The 26,190-nt window shown below is 40.5% G+C and overlaps 1 protein-coding gene across 2 annotated transcripts in view; it reads left to right on the top strand.

Moving 5' to 3' along the window:
- Znf800 (zinc finger protein 800) overlaps positions 1 to 26,180 on the top strand; it is a 39,675-nt gene extending 13,495 nt beyond the window's left edge. The window contains exons 3-4 of one of the 2 annotated variants that reach the window (XM_055608227.1): positions 485 to 2,180; positions 25,995 to 26,180. In XM_055608227.1, the coding sequence (XP_055464202.1) occupies positions 485 to 2,180; positions 25,995 to 26,157 (1,859 nt within the window). In that variant the 3' untranslated portion in view covers positions 26,158 to 26,180. Of the gene's footprint in view, positions 1 to 484; positions 2,181 to 3,394; positions 3,959 to 25,994 lie in introns of those variants that run through there. The other variant, XM_055608225.1, reaches the window with a different exon arrangement.
- The last annotated feature ends 10 nt before the right edge of the window (positions 26,181 to 26,190 follow it).

Here is a 26,190-nt window from a genome sequence, read left to right as displayed (position 1 = left end):
TATTTTTGTGAGATGTTCTACTGTCCCAATGGAAGTAATCTACATTGTTTATTAAGGCTTACATTAACTAGTATACTACCATATTGTATTAAAAGTCATATATATAGTAACATCCTTGCTGATATTTTATCCATCCTGGGTTGGAAGAACTTGAGTTGGCTTTGGTACTCTAAAAATTTCAGACTAAAAATAAGTGATAGTATTTTTATTGTTTAGGACAATCCATGTGCTTGTGATTTTATAATAAGGAAACTTAGAAGCATGAGTAGCTCTTCAGAGTATACCTTTCTTAGTCTGATAAATTTAAGCAAAGTTTTAGGTCATAACTATGTTTTATGTTCATGAAATGCTGAAAAGTAGATATTGCTATAAAAAGAAACATGTATTACTTAAAGATGTTTCATTATGTAATTTAAAATATTAGAGGGTTAAGACAGGTTAATTATTTCAGGTTAAAAACAATAGTTTTGTTTTTCCTTAACAGATCTTCCTGATGTAAATGATAAACAAAGCCAAGCCATAAGTGATCTCCTAGAAGCCATCTACCCAAGAGTAGACAAGAGAGAATATATCATCAAGCTAGAACCCATAGAGACCAACCAGAATGCAGTGTTTCAGTATATTTCAAGGACTGACAATCCTGCTGAAGTCACAGAGTCAAGCAGTACCCCTGAACAGACTGAAGTTGAGATACAGGAGACAGGCCCTGAGCAGCCCAAAGCAGTCCCCGATCCAGACCCACAGGTGGTGGAGGCTGTGGAGCCCCCGCCTGCAGAGACCGCTGCAGAGGAAGCTGCGCCTCCCACCGAGGAGCAGCCTCAGGAAGCACAGGCCGACGTGGAGACATCTGACAGTTCCGACCTTGGTCACCAGTTGATTTGTTGTCTTTGTAGAAAAGAATTCAATTCTAGACGTGGTGTTCGCCGACACATTCGAAAAGTACACAAGAAGAAGATGGAAGAGCTAAAGAAATACATCGAGACACGGAAGGCTCCCAACCAGCCTTCAAAAGGACGCAGCAAGAGTGTTCTGGTTTCACTGAGTAGGAGTTGTCCCGTTTGTTGTAAATCATTTGCTACAAAAGCGAATGTAAGGAGGCATTTTGATGAAGTTCATAGAGGACTGAGGAGGGACTCAATTACTCCTGATATAGCGACAAAGCCTGGGCAGCCTTTGTTCCTGGATTCCGCGTCCCCTAAAAAATCTTTTAAGACTCGAAAGCAAAAGTCTTCAAAGGCTGAATACAATTTAACTGCATGCAAATGCCTCCTTTGCAAGAGGAAATATAGTTCACAAATAATGCTTAAGAGACATATGCAAATTGTCCACAAGATAACTCTTTCTGGAGCAAACTCTAAAAGAGAGAAAGGCCCTAACAATAATACCGCCAACAGTTCAGAAGTAAAAGTTACAGTCGAACCAACAGATTCTGTAGAATCTTCACCCCCTTCCATTACCCATTCTCCACAGAATGAACTAAAGGGAACAAATCATTCAAATGAAAAGAAGAACACACCAGCAACACAGAAAAATAAAGTTAAACAGGACTCTGAAAGCCCTAAGTCAGCTAGTCCTTCGGCTGCAGGTGGCCAGCAAAAGACCAGGAAACCAAAACTTTCCGCTGGCTTTGACTTTAAGCAACTTTACTGTAAACTCTGTAAACGGCAGTTTACCTCCAAGCAGAACTTGACTAAACACATTGAGTTACACACAGATGGAAATAACATTTATGTTAAATTCTACAAGTGTCCCCTCTGCACTTACGAAACTCGGCGGAAACGTGATGTGATTCGACACATAACTGTGGTCCATAAAAAGTCATCCCGCTACCTGGGGAAGATAACAGCCAGTTTAGAGATCAGAGCGATAAAAAAGCCCATCGATTTTGTTCTGAACAAAGTGGCAAAGAGAGGCCCTTCGAGGGATGAAGCAAAACACAACGATTCAAAACAGGACACCACTTCCAATTCTCCTAGTAAAAAGTATGAAGTAGCTGACGTCGGTATTGAAGTGAAAGTCACAAAAAACTTTTCTCTTCACAGATGCAATAAATGTGGAAAGGCATTTGCCAAAAAGACTTACCTTGAACATCATAAGAAAACTCATAAGGCAAATGCTACCAGTTCACCTGAAGGAAACAAAACCAAAGGCCGAAGTACAAGATCTAAGGCTCTTGTCTGGTGAGGAACAGTTACAGAGTTTTGTCCCCCTTCCCCTGTGGAACTAAGCACAGTCATTTGGCCATAATTTATAGCTGGGTCTATTTTAACATACATTTTCTTCCATAAGTCATACAGCGGTAGGAGCTGCAAGAGGCGGCTGTTGCTTTTTCTCAGTGACCTTAATTCCAGTAGCTTGGGAACACAGTTAACTTGAGAACTTGCCTTTCACAGGGTGATGCAGTCTAGCTGTAGGTGGAGGACGCAGGGTCAGTGCTTTTGTTTTAGTGTTGTAAAATAGATCCATTTATTTCGGTCTATGTTTACATAGAAGTCTCGTGTTTAACTAACTTGCACAGATTTAATTTGACTCAGTCTACTAATTTTATTTAGTCTACTAATCCTAATCCATTGTAGGAAATTTAAATATATTAAAGTGAATTTATGAAGGAGATAATTCTAGGAAAAACATTTTGAGGCATTGTAATTATTGTAAAAATTTGTAATGCTTAAATAAAGTGTAGCACTTAGGAAATCCCCAGATAGAATTTAGAAGAATTAACATTTATTAGTTACTTTTAGCACACTGCTTTGTGGGGAAAGGGGAAAGTTAGTAAACAAAAGTTGGAATTTTTTTCTTCTTTTTGGGATTATGTGTTGGAGAGTTTTTAAGTTTTGATCTAAAAGGGAAAGATTTTTTTTTTTAGGTGCATATATTCTTGTTTCCCTTTCTGTTTAATAAACTTACAAGTGATCATTTCAACGTAGTTAGTATTATTCAGTAGTGGTGAGGTGTGTGTGTATGTGTGTGTGAGAGAGAGAGAGAGAGAGAGAGAGATATGGAGAGAGGGAGGAAGAGAGAGACAGAAACCAAAAGGAAAGCAAAACCCCTATTTGGAAGAAAGAATACAAACATTATTTTAAAATGCAGAATAAGGAGTAGGCTCCTTGATGTTTTTAAGTCTATATATTTTTAAAGTTTGCTTGCGGCTCCCGTGTCCCTTGCAATTAGACATTTACTGTCCTCAGTCAACAAGTTGAGATACAGGCTCTAAAGCAGAGTTCTTAGTTTGAGTGCTTAGGCTGTTAATATGGCTTGGTTATCCCATTATTCTCACTTGTGTGGAAAACCTAAGATGAACCCATCCTTTAGAAGTTACTTATTGTTGTGTAATTTAAGACCAAGGTTTTATTGGTAAACTCAAAAGTGTTCATTTATTCCTATTTCTCCTCAGATAACTTCAAGTGATGTACGAAAAGGTTTGGAGTTCATTTTTGTGGAAAGACTTTAAGTTGTTAGAACTACTAAACGTCTTCAAATGGTACTATGAGAAAAAAGAGAGCACTTTCATAAGTTTTCAACTGTAACTGCTGATCTGACTAAAACAGTAACCATCTAACCAGTTTCTAAGGCAAGGCCCCTCCCAGCACTTGCAAGTAGCCGTGACATTACATGTTCTCCTGGTAGACCTGGTACATATGGTCTACAGTTTCTACAAAATGTTGGGATTTCACTTTCCAGATAATTTGTTGATAATTTGTTGATCAACAACCTGAAGAAAATAATAGTTTTTAATTGATATAAACTTTGTATTTTTAGTGGTTTAAGTTTATTTCACTTTACATGGAAAATTTTATCTAGATTGTATAGATAAAATACCATCTTTGTAGAGAATATGTTAGTAGGACCAAAAGACAAATTAGTATCAATATATTATGAATATTTAGTAGCCTACTGAATATTTATAATTATTTGCATCCATTTATATTTGAGTTTTTTTTAAGCACTTAAATGTTTGAAAGTTTTATTCTAAAATATATACAACAAAAAAAGTTCCAGTTAATTTTATGCATAGATCATTATTACATTTATCACTTGAAAACATCAGACTTTTTTATGAAAATTAAACATTCCCCTATTTTTCTTTAAATTTTATATAAAGCACTTTAATGATAGATGCAGCCTTCTTTCTCAGTTCCAATTTTAACAGGACCCACATTTGCTACTGTTTATATGAAGGTAATAAGTAGTGTTCTGATATTCCATAGATGCAGACAATCCTTGTGCAACCACTTGCTATGTTTCTAGTTTATTTCCTTAAATGTTGCTGGAAAAGAAGATAGGGGTGTCCGTCTTAATTTTTCCCCCCAAGGAAAAAATTTAAATGACCACTTTAGATAAATTTGATTCTTACCATAAAATTGATAATAATGAATTCTTGTCCATCTTTTGTAATCAAGATTTTAGGAAAAAAGAAATACATCTATCTTTATGAAATTTTGGGCAGGTTTTTGTGTATCAATATTTTGTACTTTTAGGGAATATTTTATTTTTTAGTAATTTGTGTCAAATTATTTGAAAAGGTACTGCGGAAAATATACCATGTTTTTATTTAGGTTCACAGCTGTACTTAGAATGGACCCTGTCCATCTGTATACTTTTTGTATAAATTTTAAATGTCAAAGATCTAGAAGCTCATAATAAAATGCTTCATAGTTAGAAAAACATTTACCCTTCTCAGTGCTTTGCACTAGAATATACTGTGAAAGGAAATTAGAAAGACTGTAATTGTTACTGGAAATGTTCTATATTGAATGTACATGTTATGTTGGAAAAATGTACTATACGTGATGAAAATAAACCAGACTAAAAGTTATTTCAGCTAAATGTGCTTCAACACAGGTACATTGGTTGAAACTTAAATGTTTTATTATCCAACTTACTCAGTGACTATGAGCAGCTACACTTGAATTATAGCCTGATAGTTTTATTTTTAAGAAGTAATGATTTCTCTTTAATTTAAAAACAGATTACTTTTCTACAGATGGGAAATTTGTACTTATAGGTCTAACTTTAATGACTAATAGCATAATATATTTAGGGACCAAATGTGTAGTAGGTGGCATTTAATTTATAAACAGTCTTCATTAGTTGCACATTATTAAACCTGTATTTTTGACATTTGCAAGGTGTTATCTTTTGTGCATTACTACACACATTACATGCTCTTTTGACCTTTTCCAGCCTGTTTTACTTGCTAATTATTATAGGAAAGAAAGAAAAATAGCTGTTGGGGGAGGGAAGACAACACGAGGAGGTCTTTGTGCCACTCACTAGCCTCACAGGGTTATTCACAGTTGTTCCCCGTCATAATTCTTGTGCCACGCCACAGGACAGGATCGCAGAAGAAGAAAACACATGCTCCTGTGTCTTCAAGAGATTTTTTTTCTAGGCCGTTACAGAGAAAATTAAAAACCAAAAAACAATGCTGTGTTGGCACTTGCCTAAATTCAAGGCACCTAGGTGAGGGCATTTTTTCCTGGTAGACATGACAGAGGCTAAACTGCGACCAGTTCAGAACAAACAAGTATCTGTCTTTCTTGTTCTTTTCTGACCTGTGCACCTACTTTATGGATTTATTGTGCCCGAAGCTTTTCTGCACATAGTCTGTATGAACAAATGTTCATATGAATTTCTGTTATTGTTGTACAAAGTTGAGTTAATAGTCATTTATATTTAGGCCTGATTCTGGTTATAAAATTTTATCCACTTTAGGTGCTATTTGATCAAGAGTTTTTCCTACTCAGATATGATAGCATATGTCTGTAACCCAGCAATTGGGAAGCAGAGGCACAAGGTTATTTATTTATCAGTTTGTTTGTTTGTTTGTTTATTCTGTTTTTTTCAAGACAGGGTTTCTTCGTGTATCCTTGGCTGTCCTGGAACCAGCTCTGTAGACCACCCTGACCTCCAGCTCACAGAGATCCAGCTGCCTTTGCCTCCCGAGTGCTGGGATTAGAGGTGTGCGCCACCATTGCCAAACTGAGACAGGGGATTTTAAATGACTGCTTTAGATAATATTTGATTCCTATTATAAAACTAAAAATAGTAAATTCTTGTCTGTTATTTTGTTATCAAGATTTTAGGAAAAAAGAAGTACATGCTTATAAAATTTTGAAGACTTTTTGTCAAGAATTTTTCTTTCTTCCTAAAGACACCTTATCTTCCTAAATGAGCTACAAGAACAGAAACAGTAGCAGATAGAGTTTACACTTGAACTTGTTTGGCTTGGTTAGTGCAGGTGAGAACTGGAGGTCTGCTTGACAGTAGGCAAGTGTCCAACAGAGTGTGCAGACTGCCAGTGCACGAGGGCACAGGCAGAGGTGGTTCCTCTTTTACTGTAAGAAGAACCCCCGGGAAAACAAATTACCTATTAATTTCTAACATGGTTTTATTTATATGAGCTGAGTTTTTGGTTTGCACAGGCTGCTTTAATGTTGAAAAGTACTTTCGCATTTTTAAAACAAAGTATTATATTGATTTGTAGGCAATAAATTCTACTGTGTTATAAAACTGGATGCAGCAGTGCAACGTTGTGTGGGTTTCTGTGACTGTATCTTGTAAAAAAGAGGGATTTATCCTATAGGGACACGGCAGATCTATATGGAAACAGGCACAGTATTATTCCCTGTTGTGGCGTGGCAAAATATCTTCAAATAGAACGACTACTGAAAATGATTTAGAAATGCTCCTATCATTTAGAAACTAGGTACCTAGGTTTCCTCCAGTGGCACATGGAAATATTTTAGATTTAGCCATTGTTCCTAGAGTTGATCTGAAAGCCAAGCTATAAGATACATAGTATAATGTTGGTTTTGCCCTTAGACAGAAATCCTCCTGTGCTCTGTACATTTCTTTTTACTGGTTTTATAAGCTAAAATGTAAGGATAGACAACCTTAGAAGCAACCAGTTGATTTGTTCTGAGGCACATGGTAAAATGCAGAATAAAACACGTTTTCCTTAGACTTAACCAGTATTTTCCTTTTCTAATTCATTCCTACTCTCTTAATTTGTATCTCTACCTCTTTCTTCTGAGCTTCTAGCTCTTACTGCCCTTTTTCTTCAGCTTGATTAAAAGAGATCATTAGTCCTAGATAGCTAAAATATTTGGGGAGATAAGGTTAAGAGCCTGAAGTTCATTTTCTTCTGAAAGAATCTCCATTGTTTCACACTAGATTTGGGAGGAGGAGTATTTTCAGGCTTCTTTGCCTATTTTTGATAACACTTTCAGAAGCAAAGGAAAACTTAAAAAACAGTGGTGCATCTGGTTAGGAGGAAAGCCCAGAGACAGAGGTTTTGGTTTCTGTGTCTGTGCTGCAGTAAGTTGTTCTGACTGTCGTAAGTTCCTGCAATACTCAACACATTCTCATGTATGTCTAAGTCCCTGTGGGGGTTGCCTTGTATCATGTTGGCCTCACGTTCACAATCCTCCTACCTTAGCCTCCCCAGTGCCGAGACAGCAGCTGTGTGTTACTGGGTCTGGTTCAGTTTTTCTTTTTATCTTTATGTTGGTGAGTTTTGCTTTAGAAAATACTACCTCTGAGGAGAGTTTATGAAAATGAAGATGAGTCTTACGATGTATGCAGTACTAGAATACCAGGCACCCTGCGAGCACTTTACATGGGTAGTGCCTCCTAAACCCTACGGGTAGGCCTGTGGAGGAAGACATGTTTCTCCATTACTCCCATCTCACTGAAGCTTGGAGAAGGTCACTAACACACTCATGCCACATAGCTACTAGGAAACAGAGTGTGCATTCTTAGTCAACAGAGCCTCAGTGTCTACACCTTTTCAAATGAAGAGCAATTGGCTATATAGTTAGCTTACTGGTAGCTTTATTGTAATGAGCTGGAGCCAGACCACTTGGTAAAATTTTGTATCCACAAATGATTGCTCATGTGACCTTTGGAAATTTACTCTTAATGTTTTCTGCCTTACTTATTTCACCTATGAAATAGGACCAGTGTATTTTACCCCATGCCTCCCTCCCCCCACCAGGAGAAGATAAAAACTACATGCAAAACTCTGAGAACAGTTCCTGGCATATTATTACAAATGTTAGAAGTTATTGCTAGAAAAGACTTGAATGGCACAAGTCAGATGGGAACTTTATTACTTCTCAATTAAATTTAGATGGAAACTTTTGCATTGGAAGAGAACTTTGTAACGCATCAGATCTGTTGCTTTTGTACTTAATTGGACTAAAAACCAACATTTTTGCTATCAGTTACCTTCTAATCAGATGTTAGTAACTTTTCTTTCTTACAGCTCTTTTTTTTTTTTTTTTTTTTTTTTTTTTTTTTTTTTTTTTTTTTTTTTATAATATTTTTTTTTTTTTTTTTTTTTTTTTTTTTTTTTTTTTTTTTTTTTTTTAAGCATGTTGACTGTAAATTCCACTTTGTTTTTATGGCCCTTCCTCAGAGCCATCCATTTCAAAAATCTCATTAGCATCTGTTCTGTCACACAAATAGTTTTGGTCAGGTGCAAAATACTGACACAAAACAAATATTGATTGAATAATACTGGATTTTTAAAAATAAAGCAAACATTATAGATATGTAGCACTATTTGAAGGAAGGCATTCACTTATGGAGTAGGTTTCTCAGGAACACACGTTATCTGAGTTGGGAATGTCTCATGAATGTGTTATGAAGAGATAAAGAAACAGCACGTATCAGAAGCTGGTCCAGTTAGTTATTAGAACAACACTCCAAATTTCAGCTAAGGTCCTGCTGTAAAAATTACCTGCTGGAAGAGTTAACTCACAAACTTGACCGGTCTTGTTTTTCTGACCTTTGAACTTTTGTAGTTCCAATTTGCATCTCTATGGGCCTGGGTAAATTTTTATATTTTTGCTTGTGTGTTTTTTGAGACTGGGTCTCTCACTCAAAGGTGTATCCTTGGCTGTCATGGACTGGCTCTGTAGACCAGGCTGGCCATGAGCTCACAGAGATGTGCCTGCCTCTGCCTCCCCGAGTGCTGACACGGTAGGTGTGCACCACCGAACCCAGCAAATCTTTGAATCTTAAACTTAAGAAATATGGCTGCTTTTGTTATTTTTGTGATGGTGCTGGGAATTAAGTCCAGGACCCAATGAATGCTAGGCAGGAGTTCTACCACTGAACAGCATTTTTAGCCCTTTCTATTTTGAGATGGGATCTCACTATATACCTTAGACTGGCCTGAAACTTGCTGTGTAATCCAGGAGGGACACAGATACAAGATCATCCTCCCCTTCAGCCTCCTGTGTGCTGAGATTATAGGCTCATGCTCCTCATGAATCTGGTACTCAAATGCTTGTGTCTAGTATCTGAGGCATATTTCTGGCAAATGAAATAATTGCCTGAAATAATGTTTAAGTGATAGAATGATATGGTTAAATTATCCACCTCTCAAAAAATTAAAACTGCTTTGGGTGCTTGAGCACTAGTAACTAGCCTTCTGCCTTTACTGCTTCCTGTAATCTGCCAACAATTTTAGAATATCTAATGTTCAGATGAGATGTTACTATATAAGAATTAACTTTAAGAACATGTAGTTTTTATTACAATTTGGGTTTTGAATATGGAACTTTGATCCCTTTTATCTGAGAATATACTGAAAATAAATTAGCTCTGAGAAATAGAACTGTATCTTCTAGACATTCTCAGCTCTGCAAGAAAAAAAAAATTTTTTTTTTATAGAAACAATTGAGATTCTTGTTGAGTAGTAAGGTGTCTTGGCAGCCCTGAACTCAAAGTATGTCCTAGTTAAGACTGGCAACTTTGATTTTTAATGGGACTCACAGAGGAAGGAATGCCTCGAAGAGAAACAGAAACGAAGCACTAGGCACAGTGTGCACAGATGATAGAATTACAGGGTGTGGTTTAGGGGAAGAAGCTTCCTCTGATAATTTAGGTAGAGGTAGTTAGAGGAATAGGAATTTCTATAGGAGAGTTTCTGTGTTTTTTTGCTTATTAGCTATATTGAGTTCTATGTGTGCTGCCCACTGCCCATCTGTGGGCTTCGTGTTGAGAATAGCTGATCATTTTCCTTTGTGTGGGTGTGAGAAGGATCAGTAGGCCTTCCTTTTCCATAAGACATCTTCCTGTTTTCCAGTTGTCATTTCTGTGCTTGACCAATCAACCTTTATTTGAAGTGATTATAAGAAAACCGTTTCACTTACCACAAAAAATACTCGCACATGCACTTATGCACACACAGAGCAAGGAGCCTCTACAGGAGATAGCCTTGTGTCTTGTGGCTGCTCTGGAGCTCTTGTTAGTATTGATGTATAGTATTTCTAATGGGTTGTTAATTTTTTTGTGTGCACATGTGCACACGTGCTGGGCAGAGATTGACATCAAGTGTCTTCTGTGATTGCTTTCTACGTTTTTGTTTTGAGACACGGTCTTTCACTGGATCTGGCTCTTAGTGCTTGGTTATACTGAAGTGAAGTCCCGTCCCTGGACTGGAGTTTCTTATACAGGCTTCCATGTCTGACTTTTTATGTTGGTGCTGGGGACCTGCATCCAGGTCGTCCTGGCTGCACACGGGGTACTTTAACCATGCCCTAAGATGGAAGGTGCTAATTTTTAAGATTTAGCACTCCTTTTGAGCTCCTCTCTCTAGACTAGGTAACCATGGCTCAGTAACATCGTCTGTAAACCACCGATATTGCAGATGTGGGAACTGGAAGGCTTGCGTTGCTAGCTACCACCCAGCTTGCCTAGTACCTGAAAGCTAGTGTGTGAGTGCACGTGAACTCATTGAAAACAGCTCTCAGGCTCTTTACTTTTTTTTTTTTTATTGCAAGCACATAATCTTGTTTGGCTTGGATCTGGTAAGGGGAAGACGTTTTTCTGAAAAGTCTTATGTGACAAAACATAATGGAGACAGAAGTAGTTGGGCCTAGTGGAAATCTAGTCCAGTTGGCTTCACTAGATTTTTACTAGGTAGGTGATAGAAAAACTAGGGTGAAAACTGATGGAACTCTTGTGGTTGGGTGTTGGTGTCTTGGCAACAAAAAGTATTTCTTTTCTTTGTAACCTCACTCTGTCTTTTCAATATAGCTGTAGCTGCCTCATTAATAATGTTTACTACCCTTTTTGTACCTTTCAGCTGCTTTCTTTCCCCCCTGTAGCTTGGGTTCAGCCTCTGAAGGGAAAGTGTGATTAGTTGAATAGGTATATTTGAGCAAATTTCTCTCTCACGTTAGACTTAATAAGTTGCTGGCTAGTCTGTGGTGGTCTTTGGGCAGGTTTTCTGTGCTGGTTCTGCCATGTGACCAGAAGTCAGTAGCATAAAATAAGGTCCTGAGCCCAATAGAAGGACTCTTGATGAGAGAGTTATTGAAAGGATAGTGCTAGAATATAATAAGGATTCTAGTATATGTGAAAACATTAGAGCTAAAGTCAGCTGATGTTCTTGAGTGTTACTTTAGTACAGTACGAATGGTCCGTTCCATGCTAAGAAAATGTGGGTGATAGTCTTTTGATCTGTGCTTGCCATTCCTTCTGAAATGTCTGGTGCATTTCCATCTTTGGCTTTGTAGAGTCATAAAAATCCTGTTATTTTCAGGGAGAAAGAGCCCTTGTGTTTCCTATGGCAGCACTGAGGTCATTCTGTAACAAGTTGTTACCATTTGCAAGACACTTTGTCACACTCTGTAGTTTGTGCTGGCAGTTTTGTCAATCCCAAATTTTTAAGGTACTCTTGCTCTTCTGTTTGTGTTTTTGGAAGTTGACTTACAGTGATAGCTGGTTTTTCTTCTGTTAGTCGTTCTTCCCACAGTGGATACTAATCTAGTGTCCATGATGTACCTGGCACCATTCTGCTCTTTTGGAGAATAGTGTCACTGTTAAAGCATGGAGTTTGCTAACTCGGGTTCAGGTCTTGGCTCATTTATTTATAGCTTTGTAGTTTGGGCAAGTTATTTGTCAACTTCAAATTTATTGTCTGTAAATAATATTAGAAACTGTTTTCTATATAGGTTTGTTGTATGAATTTTGTAAATTAATGATACAGTATATATAAGAACTTCACATTGTATTATATTTATTTGGTCTTCTTTGTGTCAGTTAGGAGTCCAAAAATACTGTGACTTTTGTAGTGATCACTGAAGTTATTATCAAGTTACTGCTGAAATAACTTTCTAGCACCTACTTTCTGGTTATCTTGCTTGGCCATTATGTTGTTCGTTGCCTTTTGAGGGGGCATTCCTCTAACTGTTTAGTGAAAAGTCAGATGTAACATCCATGATAAAGCCAAGAAACACAGCAGTTCATTAAGTTAGAGCAAACCGTTGTTTATGCCATTTTTGCCAGAACCGCTTGATTGCTTCTTAACCGTTAATATCTTACTCAACAATGTATAGTTCTATCATGAAACTCAGGGAAGCCCTCCTTCCCTCCATCCCCATCTCCGATTTCCCTGTCCCTTCTTTCTCCACCCACCTTTCCCACTGCTTTTTTTTTTTTTTCTGGTAAACATTAGGCTGTGTGCATAAGAATGCATTCACAGGCAAGCGTTGCCAGAGCTTTGTGCTGTGCCTGTTAGGAGTTGGTTGAGGGAAGGAAGAAAGGCACAGGACGTCAGTTTCAGGTTTACATTACTCTGAGGTTTACCAGTAGTCTGCAGTCTGTCTTGGCTTGACTTTATTATCTAGTAAGCACAGCCTTTTCCCAGGAGTCACTGTTCGGGTCTGTTCCTGTGGCTTCTGCCTGCATTCTTTGTGTGAGTTTCCCAGTTACAGTACTGCTATTCGGTAATGCTTACGACCTGAAACTTACAGAAGTGCTGTATTGACTATCCGTCTGTAGTTAATTGCACACTGTATGAGTATGCTTTGAATAGTTTTGATAAATTTTAATTTATCTTTAATGCACACCTATAGTATTTTATAAACTGCAGCTCACCTTTGCAATAAACTAGACTTATTGTCCTCATTCCCCTTTTATGTATTTCCTATTGAATAGTTCTCTTATCTGCCCTTCTAGCTACCTGGCTAATCAGAATCCTAGAAAATACCTTGATTATTTTCCCCTTATACTCTTCCTGTCATCACTGCTCAGTGTCCATCTATCTGTCTGTCTGTCTTAGTTCTGCAAGCTTCCCATTAGACTTCTGTTATCTCTCCCGCTACATACTTCCTTTTACAAGGCACTGTGGACTTCGTCTGGAGTTTCCCATCTCCTCTTTGAGGACTCGCCTTCCCTGTCTCCAGGGGAGTAGTGGATGTCCTGTCAGTGTAGTAACCCACTGTAAAGGTTTTTCCTTTGTAGCAGTTCCTGCATGCTTTGTGTGGAAGGGTCTCCTTACCTAAACTGAAAAGGCCGTTTAAGTGTGTGGGCGCATCCCTTTGTCCTGGGTCTTCGGTGCCCAGTGCACATCTGCTAATATGTGACCAGGAATTAGTGCAGGAAATGAATTTGGGGTGGAGATGCCAGTTAAGGGATCGGTAACTGCCCCAGAAATATTCCAGGACCATTTCTCTATTACTGAGAGATGCATTGTTAATTTGTACCTTTATTCATGACTTAATTTAGAGTTTAAACGCATTATGTACTTGGATTACATGGTTCTGGTGATAATCTGTGAATTTATTTTCCATGTTTTGATTGAGCAGCATGAATTATAGTTTACCCTTGGATGATTTTACCCATGCTGCTAAAAAGGAAATTTCTACACATTTGTGCTAGTAGAAACTTGTGCTTTAGAATGTGTTTTGTCCCAGTAAAGAGCCGGTGGATAGAGCTCCTTAGAGCAGGGCTTCTCAGCCTCCCCAATGCTGTGACCTTTAACATAGTTCCTCATGTTGGGGTGGTCTCTAACCCTAAAATGATTTTCTTTGCTATTTTATAACTGTACATTTTCTACCGTTATGAATCATATCTGTGTTTTCCAGTGGTCTTAGGTCAAATGACCCTTTCATAGGGTCGCAACCCATAGGTTGAGAACCACTTCCCTAGAGACAGGCCTCCTCCTTGGTTGACCCCAATGTCTCTTTAGAGGGAGGTTTTTCAGCTAGGGTAAAGGAGGTCATATAAAGACACAAACCCCCATTTGCCATGTCTTACAGTACAGAGTGCCTGCAATACTCTGGGTACATAAACTCTTACTTTCAAAGTACGAGAGGAGTTTGGTATTAAAGGAATCTGTAAAGCCTGGTTTCTTGGGTTAGGTTAGAGGGTGGTTGTTCAACCAGGATATGAATTTGAATTGCATATGAAAGACTGGACTGGAAAAAAACAGGTACCTGGGCTTTCTCTTTGTCTGTACACTGAAGTTTCTGGCGGGGGCACAAGTTACATCTTGTCTGAAATGCTTGACACCAGAATTATCTCAGATTCGGGATGCCTTTGGATTTTGTGTGTTTACATATTAACCCATAGGATACCTATGGGATCTGACCATGCAGTTCATGTAGACACTCTACTTACAGCCTGAAGATACTGACTTAGTATTTTTAATGTGGTTGCATTTTGATTGCGATCCATCCTATGGGGTCAGGTCTGGAATTTTCCGTTTGTGGTGTCACTGGACTTCTGAATCAGCATGTCTGTTGTATGCTTAAAAACTGTTGTAAGCTCCCTGTCATGTGTCTTAGCCCCAGATCCTTCAGCTTCTTGTCATCAACTCTAGTGAAATTGAATTCTTTTAAATAGCTATCGGCAGAGACAGCGCAGTTGCTTAAAGACTATAAAACTGTGTCTACCTCTCTACTGAACACACCAAGAGGACCCAGAAGCAAAAAAAGAAAACTAGTTTTTCTGGGGCCTGTGATACATGAGAGGAAGTTTACCACTGTGATTGCAGTGCAGTGGGGTGGCAGGGTGGTGCAGGAAAGTGCTTGCCTGCTGCCGACTCGTGGGTGCCGTCCTAGGGGTGTAGCCGCCGAGCAGGTGTCTGCCAGGCCTAATTAGCCAGATTCCTGACTGATGAACAGCTTCTGTGTCACACATTAATGAAAGAGTTGATTGCATGTGCGACAAGTTGTGTCTGAAGTTTGGTATTTATTCCCTTTCTTAGAGATTAAAATTTTGTTGAAACTTTAATGAGTAGAAGATGAAAGAAAATTTAGAATATCAACAGTGGAGAAGATAGTATTACAGTAATAAGTGAATTAAACTTTTTGTTTTGATTTTTAGACGGGGTTTTGTTATATAGCTCAGACTGGTGTGTAACTTAGTACATAGCTTCAGCAAGACTTGAACTCAAATCCTCCTGCCTCAGGCTTTCACATGCTGGTATTATAGGGATGTGTCACTGTGCCTTGCTTATTCCCTCTGTAGCACTTGTTCGGCTATCAAAAACCAAAGAATTTCTACAGATTTTGTTCTGTATCGCTGGTCTGCATACAGTTCTGTTTCATTCATCCTGTAGACATCTTGAGCTCAGCCTTTTGTGTCTGTCGGGCTCTGGTGCTAAGCATGCCGAGGTTTGCTATAGCTCCTTTAAGGTGTTGTGGGAGAGGAGTTCACTGTAAGGACACAGGTGTAATCTTAAGCACAGCAGGATTGGGAAAGCTGTTTCTAATCCGTAAGTTCATCCTTGAGTTTTGAAAGAGTGAGGCACAAAAAAAATTGCCAGATAGATAAGAGACTAGAAAACTACATTAGATTTAGGGAAGGAGTATAATACTAGACAATGCAAAGTAAGATGTTAAGGACCCAGTAAGTACTTTGAGTTATATATTCAGGATTTGGGAATAACCATTGAATAATTTTAAATGGGGTCTTCTCATGGCACTGAGGAGACAGAGAAGGAGTGAGCGGGTGAAAAGGTGTGGGCGGTAGGAAAAGTAATTAGGAGCCAGCATTAGCCCTGTAAGAGTGACGGCGCTTACATTCATGTGAGTAGCAAAACTTAGGTGACGGCAGTGAGCCGAGAGAGAAGGCTGCCAACAATTTCAGGAGTGGAGTTTTCTGGACAGTGGAGGTAAGAAATGAGCCCCAGATGATTTCCAGTTTCAGGCCTTCGGGTTGAGCAGAATTCTCCAAGGTAGGGAACTCAGGAGGAGAGAGAATGAGTTAACTTACAGATGGGTTGAGTTTGAGGTGCACACTTCACATCTAAGCAGACATACTTAACAGGAAAAGGACATTCAGGTTAGTGGTCAGGAGAGAGGCTGCCCATGGTTCACATTTCGGAGCTGTTAGTGTGGATGTGGATGTGGAAGCCAGAGGTTCTGAAGAAGTTACCAGATGGAGTAATAGAGTTGGTGTATTTCCTACCTGTTGCATTCTTTTGGTTTGTCTGGTAATTTAGGATAATACCTAGCTTTTATGTTTCTATTTCAGGGGTTTATTTGAGAAATTGTGTTTGGCTAGGACTGGTTATCTCTGCGTCTCTGTCTTTCCTTGTATAACAGTACATTTGATATTACCTCAGAAGTGGTATATGAACTGTAATAGCATGAGGAAATGTGAGTTAATTGATGTGTTTTATTCAGAGGGCTTTTGAGATAAATCTTTGATACTTAATTTAAAGGAAAACTCCTTTAAAGAAAAACATTTTATTTTTTAAAATAAAACAATGTTACTGCTCTTGCAGTGAACAAGTTTTTTTTTTTTTTAATCGCATAGTTTTGAAATGTAGGCGTTCTCCTTGAGCAGTGTCTATGCCTCTGACGAGACGACCAGACAGGAGTGGCCTGTGTTTCAATTCAGGCAGCATAAAGTGGGGGCAGGGCATAGAGACCTAAACTTGAACCTCAAGCACCTGTGCAGAAAAAGTCAGGAGTAGCTGGGTGGCCCAGTACCAGCCAGCACGGCTGAGATAGCAGGCCTCTAGGTCAGTAGAGACCCTGACTCAGGGCAATAAGATGGACACAAACAGGGGGAGACCCGACAACCTCCTCTGCTCACTGCATGTACATGCATGGGCACATTGCACGTGTGTTCTTGGGCAGTACACATACGTCAAAAAGGGTATAATCCACATGGATAACTCAGTTAGTATCCATGCTTAACATCCTTAGTCATCGGGGAAATGCAAATCAGAACGACCCTGAGTTTTCACCTTACACCATCAGAATGGCCAAGATCAAAACCTCAAGTGACAACACATGCTGGAGAGGTTGTGGAGAAAGGGGAACCCTCTTCCATTGCTGGTGGGAATGTAAACTTGTGCAACCACTTTGGAAATCAATCTGGCGCTTTCTCAGACGATTAGGAATAATGCTTCCTCAAGATCCAGCTATACCACTCCTAGGCATATATCCAAAAGATGCTCAAGTACATAGCCAGAGAATAAGGGAAAACTAAGCTGTTGAACGCTGAACATGTGATTTAGGATGCTGGTTTTGCTTTGGGGTGGCGAATTCTTAGATGTTAGAACGTGGGCCACGCACTGTCCTATAATTCTGGACGTCACCATTCTTTTGTTGTCTCACCTTTCTGAGGAACAACCTAGCAATGGAAATCGCCTTAATCTTGTATCTGAGCAACCATTAGAGTTCAGGTGGATATTTTTGTCCTGAGACATGAAGACTTTGTTTACCATAGGACAAGGTCCTTGGGAAGGCACACTGGGTAGCTCTTCAGAAGTCAGCAGTACTTGCCATGGAGCCCCCTCGTTTAATACAGAAAATGTAAGTCTGCGTACCATTTAAGCTTTCCACGTTGGGGGACTGACTTTAAAGGGAAGTATCCCAAGGAGAGTGTGTGTGAAGTTTCAGTAGATGAGGGTTTTTTTGTTTGTCTTTTTTAATTAAATTTTTATTTTTTATTTTAATTACAGTTTATTCACTTTGTATCCCAGCTGTAGCCCCCTCCCTCATTCCCTCCCAGTCCCACCCTCCCTCTCTCATCTCCTCCTCTGCCCCTCTCCAAGTCCACTGATAGGGAAGGTCCTCCTCCCCTTCCATCTGACCTTAGCCTATCAGGACTGGCTGCATTATCTTCCTCTGTGGCCTGGCAAGGCTGCTCCCACATCAAGGGTGAGGTGATCAAAGAGCCAGCCCCTGAGTTCATATCAGACAGCCTGTGTTCCCCTTACTCGGGAACCCACTTTGGTTACTGAGCTGCCATGGGCTACTTCTGAGCAAGGGTTCTAGGTTATATACATGAATGGTCCTTGGTTGCAGTATCAGTCTCAGAAAGGATCCTTGTGTCCTAATATTTCGGTTCTGTTGCTCTCCTTGTGGGGCTCCTGTCCCCTCCAGGTTTTACTATCTCCCCCTTCTTTCATAAGGTTTCCTGCACTCTGCCCAAAGTTTGGCTATGAGTCTCAACATCTGCTTTAATACACTCCTGGGTAGAGTCTTTCAGAGGCCCTCTGTGGTAGGCTCCTGTCCTGTTTCTTTTCTCCTTCTTCCAATGTCCATCCCGTTTACCTTTCTGAGTGAGGATTGATCATCTTACTCAGGGTCCTCCTTTTTCAGGTGTACAGATTTTTGTAGATTTATTCCATATTATATGTCTAGTATCCACTTAAAAGTGAGTATATACCATGTGTGTCTTCCTGTTTCTGGGATACCTCACTCAGGATCATCTTTTCTAGTTCCCACCATTTGCCTGCAAATGTCATGAAGTAGATGAGGTTTTACAGATACACCTTAAGCTCAACAACAGAATTCTGAATTCTGACAGACATGAATTCGAAGAAGATTGTTAGAGTAAAGCTACACTTCTGTTCTTACAGGATCTATAGAAAAATGGGGTTAGGGGCTTAGAAATTTTGTTTTATTTCCTTGAAAATAGTTTCGTTTCTCTATGTTTTAACTTTGAATAAAGCAGTAAATATTAGCATAAAAGCCTGATATCCTCATCACATAACAAAAAGCAGCCTGTTGTGGCACAGAACTGCATTACATCTGTAAACTTTGACTAGTGCTTTAAACATTATTTTTAATTCTGTGAACACTGATCCTGTTTCCACAAGCAGACTTCCATATACCAACCCACACTCCAGCAAATCACTGGGAGGGCTGTGAATGCGAATGTTCAAGCACACGTGGATGCTTGAAGTAGAACGAAAACAAAGCAGGAGTTTAGAATGTGTTTCTGACTTGAAACCCTCCCTTGTCTTTCTGGCATATATGCTAACATCCTAGAGAGAAAGTTCATGTGGAAGTTTCTTGCAAGGTGTATCCGTGTGTTATCAACAGTAGCACGCCCTCTCTGTCCTAACAGGGCCATCAACGGAGTGTTGTGTATTTGCCTGTACTTGTTTATACATTGTTTCTCTCTTTACCCTTTTAAGATCAGTAGATTACAAAGATAGTTTTTTTTTTTTTGTCTCATTTTAATTTAGGTGACTTTTTTTCATGTAGTAAAAACCCAGAATTTATTTCATTTAGCAGGCCCAGTGCATAATGTTAATGGAAAGCTGGCACCTCTTCATTTCCTGGTTTTGTGCTTTTTGGACGGAGCTGATTTCTTGAGTATGAAGGTTGCGACAGGAAATAATATGAGGTACCTGCAAGAAAGCCCTGGGAAAGGCTGCCAGACATTCTGCACAAGTTGATTTTCGCCTGCCTAGGACCCTGCCCTGCGGAAAAGTTGGCTCTAGGCATGTCAGTCTTGTAGTTGAACCTACTCACTTAGTTTCTTTAACACAGATTAGCTTATCTGCGTTTATTTGTATGTGCTTATATGCATACATGTATTGCATGTGTCTGCAGAGGCTGGGTGCTGTTGAATCCCCAGGAGCTGGAGTTACAGGTGGCTGTGAGCTGCACAGCAGTAGGAGGACTCGAACTCTGACCTTCTGGAAGAGCAGCAACACTCCTAGCCACTGAGATGTTTCCCCAGCCCCTGCTCAGTTAGTTTGGTTTATTACGAGCATGCCATTGTTCCTGTGTATCGTTCTCTAAAGAAAATGTGGCAGCCCAGTTGAGGGTATTGAAAAAACAGTTGGGAACATTTTTAATGAACTTACTAACTAGAAGCAAGTTTTTGGTATCTTTTTAAAAGCTTCTTCAATAGTATATCTGGACATTGTGGAATCCACGAATTTTTAGTTTTTGGTCTGTGAACCTCCCACATATGTATCATTTAGGCAACTGTTTTTTGCTAACCCAAATGAGCAGAATTTAAAATACCCCTTATTTCTAGCATATCATATCAAACCATCTTCTGTTTAATACAGTGTACTATTCACATTTCTTTCAGAGAGAAAGAAGCCATGGTCACTGGTTTGTTTTGTAATGAATCATGCTGATGTTAAAAGCATTTAGAGAAATGTATACAGTAGCTGTTACTGCTAGCTACCAAAAGCAGAAATCAGAGTATCTACTTTTTTTTGTTTATAAAAGGAAAAAATGGCAGAAGGCTAGGCATATAGCTTAGTGGCATATAACTTGCTTAATGTAAGTGAGGCCCTGGGTTCAGTCCCAGCATAAAACAAAGTAACAGAACAAACCTAAGAAGGGTATGGCAGGGATCTTTCAGGAAACTCATTTGCTTTTAGACTTGTATAAACGTCTGTATGGTAATGTGCAAATAGTCAATCTTAGGGCCAGTAAGAAGCAACACTGCTATAGGTATCCAGCTGTGTGTGTGTGTGTGTGTGTGTGTGTGTGTGTGTGTGTGTGTGTTACATGTGTGTATTTGTGGGAATATGTTTATGTGGAGGTATGCATGCGCATATGTGGAGATTGGCACTGTTTTTCCAAATTGCTCTCTGCTTCGTTTTTTGAGAGGGTTTCTTGTTGAATTTGGAGTTCATCATTGGCTGGCTGGCGGCTGCCGGCGTGCTCAGGGGGCCCCTGTTTCTAGCCTTCCATGCTTGGTCTTCTTGATGCCTAGACCTTTACACAGGTGCTAGGATCCTAACTCATTCTTCCTGAGCCACCTGGTTTGACTCCCGGAGTGCCAGAGGACAGTTACTGCCCCAGCCTCACATGTACTGCTGCGCAAATGCCACAGTGCCACGTCTTTAGTTTATACGGGACGTATCGGGCACAGTGGCTTCTCACGTTCACAGTCTCTACATTTCCCCCAGGAGGCAAGTACGGGAGAGAAAATTACAATCAGAGTTTCCTTTTTATTTTTTATATTTCTATTTCATTGAGAACAGATTTTTTTTTTCATATAATGTAGCCTGATTATGGTTTCCCCTTCCTCTCCTCCTCCCAGTTCCTCCCCAGTTCCTCTCCTATCTAGATCCACCCCCCTGTCTGTCTCCCATTTAAAAAAAAAAGGCTTAAAGGGGTAATAAGAAAACAAGATAAAATAAAAACATACATTGGAATGGGACAAGAAACAAAGGAAAAGAGCCCCCCAAAAGCCCAAGAAACAGATGCAGAGATCCACTGGTTCACACACTCGAGAATCCCATAAAAACACAAAACAGGAAGCCATAGTCTGTATGCAAAAGACCTGTAGGGAAAAAAAAAAAGAAACATAAATAAAATATAAAAAAGAAAAAGCTCTGACATGACAGTGAGTCAAGGACCTTCTAAAGATACCTCTGAGTTTGTTCTCTGCTGGGCAAGCTGCCGACCCTTAAGAGTGCCTTGTTTCCCCAGTGAGATTCTCGTGGAGGAAACTACGTTTTCATTTGCAAGTAGTTATCGGTTAGAGGCAGTTTCTGCATGAGGAAAGTGTCCACTTCTCCTTGAAGCTCTAGGATCCCATCTGGTGCAGACCCGTGCAGGCCCTGTGCACACGGCCTCAGTCTGTGAGCTCACGTGTGCCCTGATCTTGTTGACTAGAGGGCTTTGTTCCCTTGGCATCTTCCAGCCCCTCTAGTGCTTATACTCTTTCCAGTTCTTCTCCCAAAGGGTTTCCTGAGCCCTGAGTGGGGAGATTTGAAGGAGATACCTCATTTAGGGCTGAGTGTGCCAAGGCCTCTCATTCTCTGCATGTCTGTCTGTGGTCTCTGTGTTTGTTCTCATGTGCTGCAGGAGGAAGCTTCTCTGAGGATGGCCGAGCAAGGCACTGATTGATCTGTGAGTACAGCAGAATGTCGTTAGGGGTCATTTCATCGCTGCATGTTTTGTCTTGTCTGTCTTGGTGCAGAGTATTTAATTTTACCTTAGGTTCTGGTCACACAAGCAGTGCTGTGTCTGGGTTCCATCTCATGGAGCTGGCCTGTAAGGGAATCGGATATTGGTGGTTTACTCCACTACGCTTTGTGCCACCATTTCCCGCAGTACTTCTTTCAGGCTGGACACCATGGTGGATGAAGGGTTTGCGGCTGGCTTGGTGTTTATGTGTCTCTGAGTTTCCTGACAAGCATTGAGACAGCTTGGTGCAACATCTTTCTCATAGGAACACAGTTGCTGCTCAGACCAGATAGTTCCAAGTTTTGGTGTCCTGCTCTCCTGGTTTCTTTACTTATGGAAGTATAGATCATCCCTTTGTGCATATTTTGTTTTAAAACTAGAGTCTTACAAAACTGGCTTTTATGAAAAAAATTGAGGTAATGTGTGTCAAAACACTTAGCTTAGTGCCGGTCGCCTGGGAAGCCAGTGGTGGCTGTCTAGGCACAGCGCTGGGGGCGCCTGCGGTGCCAAGGAGAGGCCAGGGGCCGCTGTGGAGGCAACGGTTGTACTTCATCTTGCATGGTTTGAGTAGTTATGTTTTCATTGCTTCCTTAATTTATCTTTAATGTTGGCTGAACTAATTGGGCAATATCATTTCAGTCTGCATTATTTTACAATGTTTTGTACCTAAGATATTTATTATTTTAACATTTTAGTGTCTTGTACCCCCATGTTTCTCCCATCTGCAATATTAATCTGTTGAGCTATGTGATCTGAATGTTACTGCTTGGCGTGTTAAGACATGAAGATACTTGACTTTGTGTCTTATTAGAGTAGACGACAGTTATGGCCTGTCCCACCCAACCATGCTCATTTTCCTTTTAGGCTCTGCTTGAATTCTAATACGGTGGAAAATTATTTCTGAAATGGTAGCAGTGTCTGATAGTACATGCATGTCATAGTGTTGGGAGGTAATGATTGAAAGTAAGAGGTAGAAGTAGACTGTTGGCTAATTCAGCCAGCAGCAGGAGCATTGTTGACGTGACAAATGGGTAAGGGCAAATCGGAGCTTTCTGCAGAAGATGGCTGCATGAGGCAGCCAGTCACCCGCCAACACATGCTGTTACTGTCCTCCCCCACCCTTCTGGAGGATGCACTTGGTGTTGGGAGGGTAGCAGGGAGAGTGGGAGATGGTAGAGAAGTCACTCTCAACTCTCCTGGAAGAGGAACAGGTCATTTCCCGCAACAGTCAGAAAGTGGGGTGTGTGTGTGTGTGTGTGTGTGTGTGTGTGTGTGTGTGTGTGTGTGTAGGGGGTGGGAGGGAGAGAGAAAGAAGTTGAACAGTTAGAGGGAGGACCTCCCCGCTTTGCTTTAATGAGTTAAGAGGGAAGTAGAACTCAGGGTGCAAACAGGTTTTTGTTTGTTTGTTTGTTTGTTTGTTTGTTTTAAGGGAATTAGAGTAAAATATTTTGGCTCCACTGTTCTAAACCATGGTCCATGTAAGAAAACAGATGTTGGTTTTCAAGTATCTTGGAAAAAGAGTGCAATGGTGCTTTTCTTTAGCATGCAACTCATGAACCTCTGGGTCTCTCTGTGGTTTAGGGTCAGCAAATAAATCCACTCAGAAAGGGAAGTTGGAAAGACGGGCAGCATCTTTGTATTCCCTTACCGTTGCTCTAGCGTCCAGTCCCACTTACACAAATATTCCAACGTAAGGGGGAAGGCAGAAGGCCAGATGGCGCACCTGTGGTGTGGGCCACACAGCATGGCGCTCCAGTTGGTGAGCAAAGGGCTGCACACATTATTGTATCTCATTACTCTGCGTTGCAGCCGAAGCCACTGTCTTTCCAAGAGGCCTTGCCAAGAAATAGGAACAGAGTATATTTTCTCTGTAGTACACAGAGATTTATGACTTGGCAGAACACTTGTTTGAACTTGACCAGAGAGGATATAGTGTGTATTGATTATAATAGGAGTCTCAGGGGAATTTGGTGTTCCATTATACAGTCTAACTTAACCTGGCAAAAACATTGTTGAAGTTCTCTTTGGCTTTGTTCACCTTGGCGAATCAGGGTTTTAGCACTGGCTGCCTCAGGAAGAATGGCACAGCTGACTGTAAAAATGAAGGGCATGTTGCGGTGGTAAAGGCCAGATCACAGATTTAACTAGCAGTCAAATCCCATCAAGAGTTTCTAGTAAGTAGCTGAAACTTTACGTGACAGCCCCCACCCCCATGCCCTCTAGAAGCGGCAGTTTTCCACCTGTGAAGAGTTGCCACCATTTGCTCTTACAGGGATAGGTCAGAAAGTCAGGTTCTGCTGTGGCTCTGTACAAGCTTCCGTAAGGTGCCCACATCTTCAGGCTCTCCCCAAAGGTTAACAACCATTGATTCATCTAGTGTGCAGACAGTGGGATTCTGTTAGGAATCTGAGCAGAGGAATGACAGGAAATCTGAAGAATGTGAGAAGAGAAGCCTGGGCCATCTGCAGTGACTTGGGAATTCAGGATAGCCTTGGGCTCTGACTCATCCTAATAATGGGAAAGGAATTTTCTCAATGTTCCTTCTCAGGAATAACCTTCTTTATTTACTTGTTTGCTGTTACTGTCTGAGCAAAGGACCTAAGACGTAATGCACATTCCAAAATGTTAAATTGAAATCAGGGCTGGCGAGATGGGTCAGTGTAAAGGTGCCTGGTGGGGGCAGGGGAGAGGCAGCTCCCACAGGTGCTTTCCAAATGCCCTGGAATACTTTCTAAAGGTTAAAGGTTAACGAACTTGAAATCATTTGGAGATGTTCAGATTTTTCAAGAGTGAGCGCTTCCTACGAAAGCTCCCGCAGCCCTCATTTTGCTCAGGTAGTTACTTAACATAAATGTTTGGTTTCTTAGGATTTATTTTCTTTGTAAAAATTTTTTTTTCTCATATGTGATAGGATTTTTACTAAAGTTGTGCCTCTGGGCATGATAACTCTTTCTGGAAGCTTGAGAAGTTAGGAGACTTGCAGGGTGGACTGACTAATTATGTCATCCACTTAAGCAACAAACCATGAACACCTGACCTTTGGTTTGCTTATCACCCAATAAAATCCGCTTGATAACTCTGAGGTTGCTTTAGTTTAAAATATTTGTGAAGCATATGTTATAGTGGATTTTCTCCTATTTAACAACAAAGCCCTGGCGCATGTCTATATTGTTATTACATTTGTAGTTTCCGTTTTTAGCATACTGTGTTCCAAAGTCTGAAATTTCAAGTTGAAATTAATCTTTCAAAAGCCCAGAAAACTTTTTTCCTCAAGTAGAAATGAATAGAATAAAATAATATAAAATCTTATAAAAGACAGTGGTTTTGACTCACTGTTAAAAAGTTTAAGGGATAAACTATTTTGTAATACTGTTATTTTTACAGAGCTTAGAGTGAAGATAAGCTATCTCAATGAACCCAGGCTTTAAAAACTCTTTATGCCTACTACTTTGCTACCCTATATAACTTTATTTTAATAAATTCATAAGTGGGATAAATTTGAAAATCGTTACCTTTTATTCGAAATAAAATGGAAATAAAGACCCAAAGATAGCAACACTGATGTGGTTTTTCTCCATCATCTTACAAGTTTCTCCATCATTTTATAAATATATAAGTACATTACCCTCACACTCTACAAATGCCGATGGAATTTTTCATTGACTACTTTTTCATATTCATAATCTTAGCATTATTTTATTAGCAAGTTAGTTCACACTATAAAATAGTACTTTATTGTTGGATATGAATCTTTTCCAATTTTTCTTCTTTCCCTATTTTTTTTATTACACTCTGAAATTTCATTTGCATTCATAGTTTTCTTTAAGAGAACATTTTAAACAAGAACTCCTGGGTCAAGGGTTATCAGCTAAGGCCGGGTTAGGTGACCGCAACCGCGCCTGCCGCGGGGTGCCGCGCTCCAGGACGCAGCTTTACCCGGTGGGTGCGGGGGGGGGGGAAGCGGCGCCCCAGCCCCGGGCCGCGCGGTTCCTGCCCGTTGCTAACCGGCGTGTCTTTGTCTTTCCTCCCTGGGGTCCGCTGCGCCCGTGCGGGCCGAAGCCTGGCGAAGCCGTCGCCCCGCAGCGCCGCCGCCGTCCTGCGTCCGCCCGCGGGCGCCGTCACCACGCGCCAGGCCGCCTCCAGCTGCCGCGCCAAGCTCCGCGGCGCCGCCAGGGAGCGCCAGCACTCGGTGCGCGCCCTCGGCAAGCCGGCCGCCCCGTGACGCCGCCGCGCGCCCCCAGCGCCTCCGCGCCCC

This window comes from Psammomys obesus, unplaced genomic scaffold (genome assembly GCF_907164565.1).
Source record: "Psammomys obesus unplaced genomic scaffold, mPsaObe1.curated_primary_1811, whole genome shotgun sequence".
Taxonomy (NCBI): Eukaryota; Metazoa; Chordata; class Mammalia; order Rodentia; family Muridae; genus Psammomys; species Psammomys obesus.
Note: the sequence above shows the minus strand (reverse complement) of the source record. Positions and strands in the feature narration are given on the sequence as shown.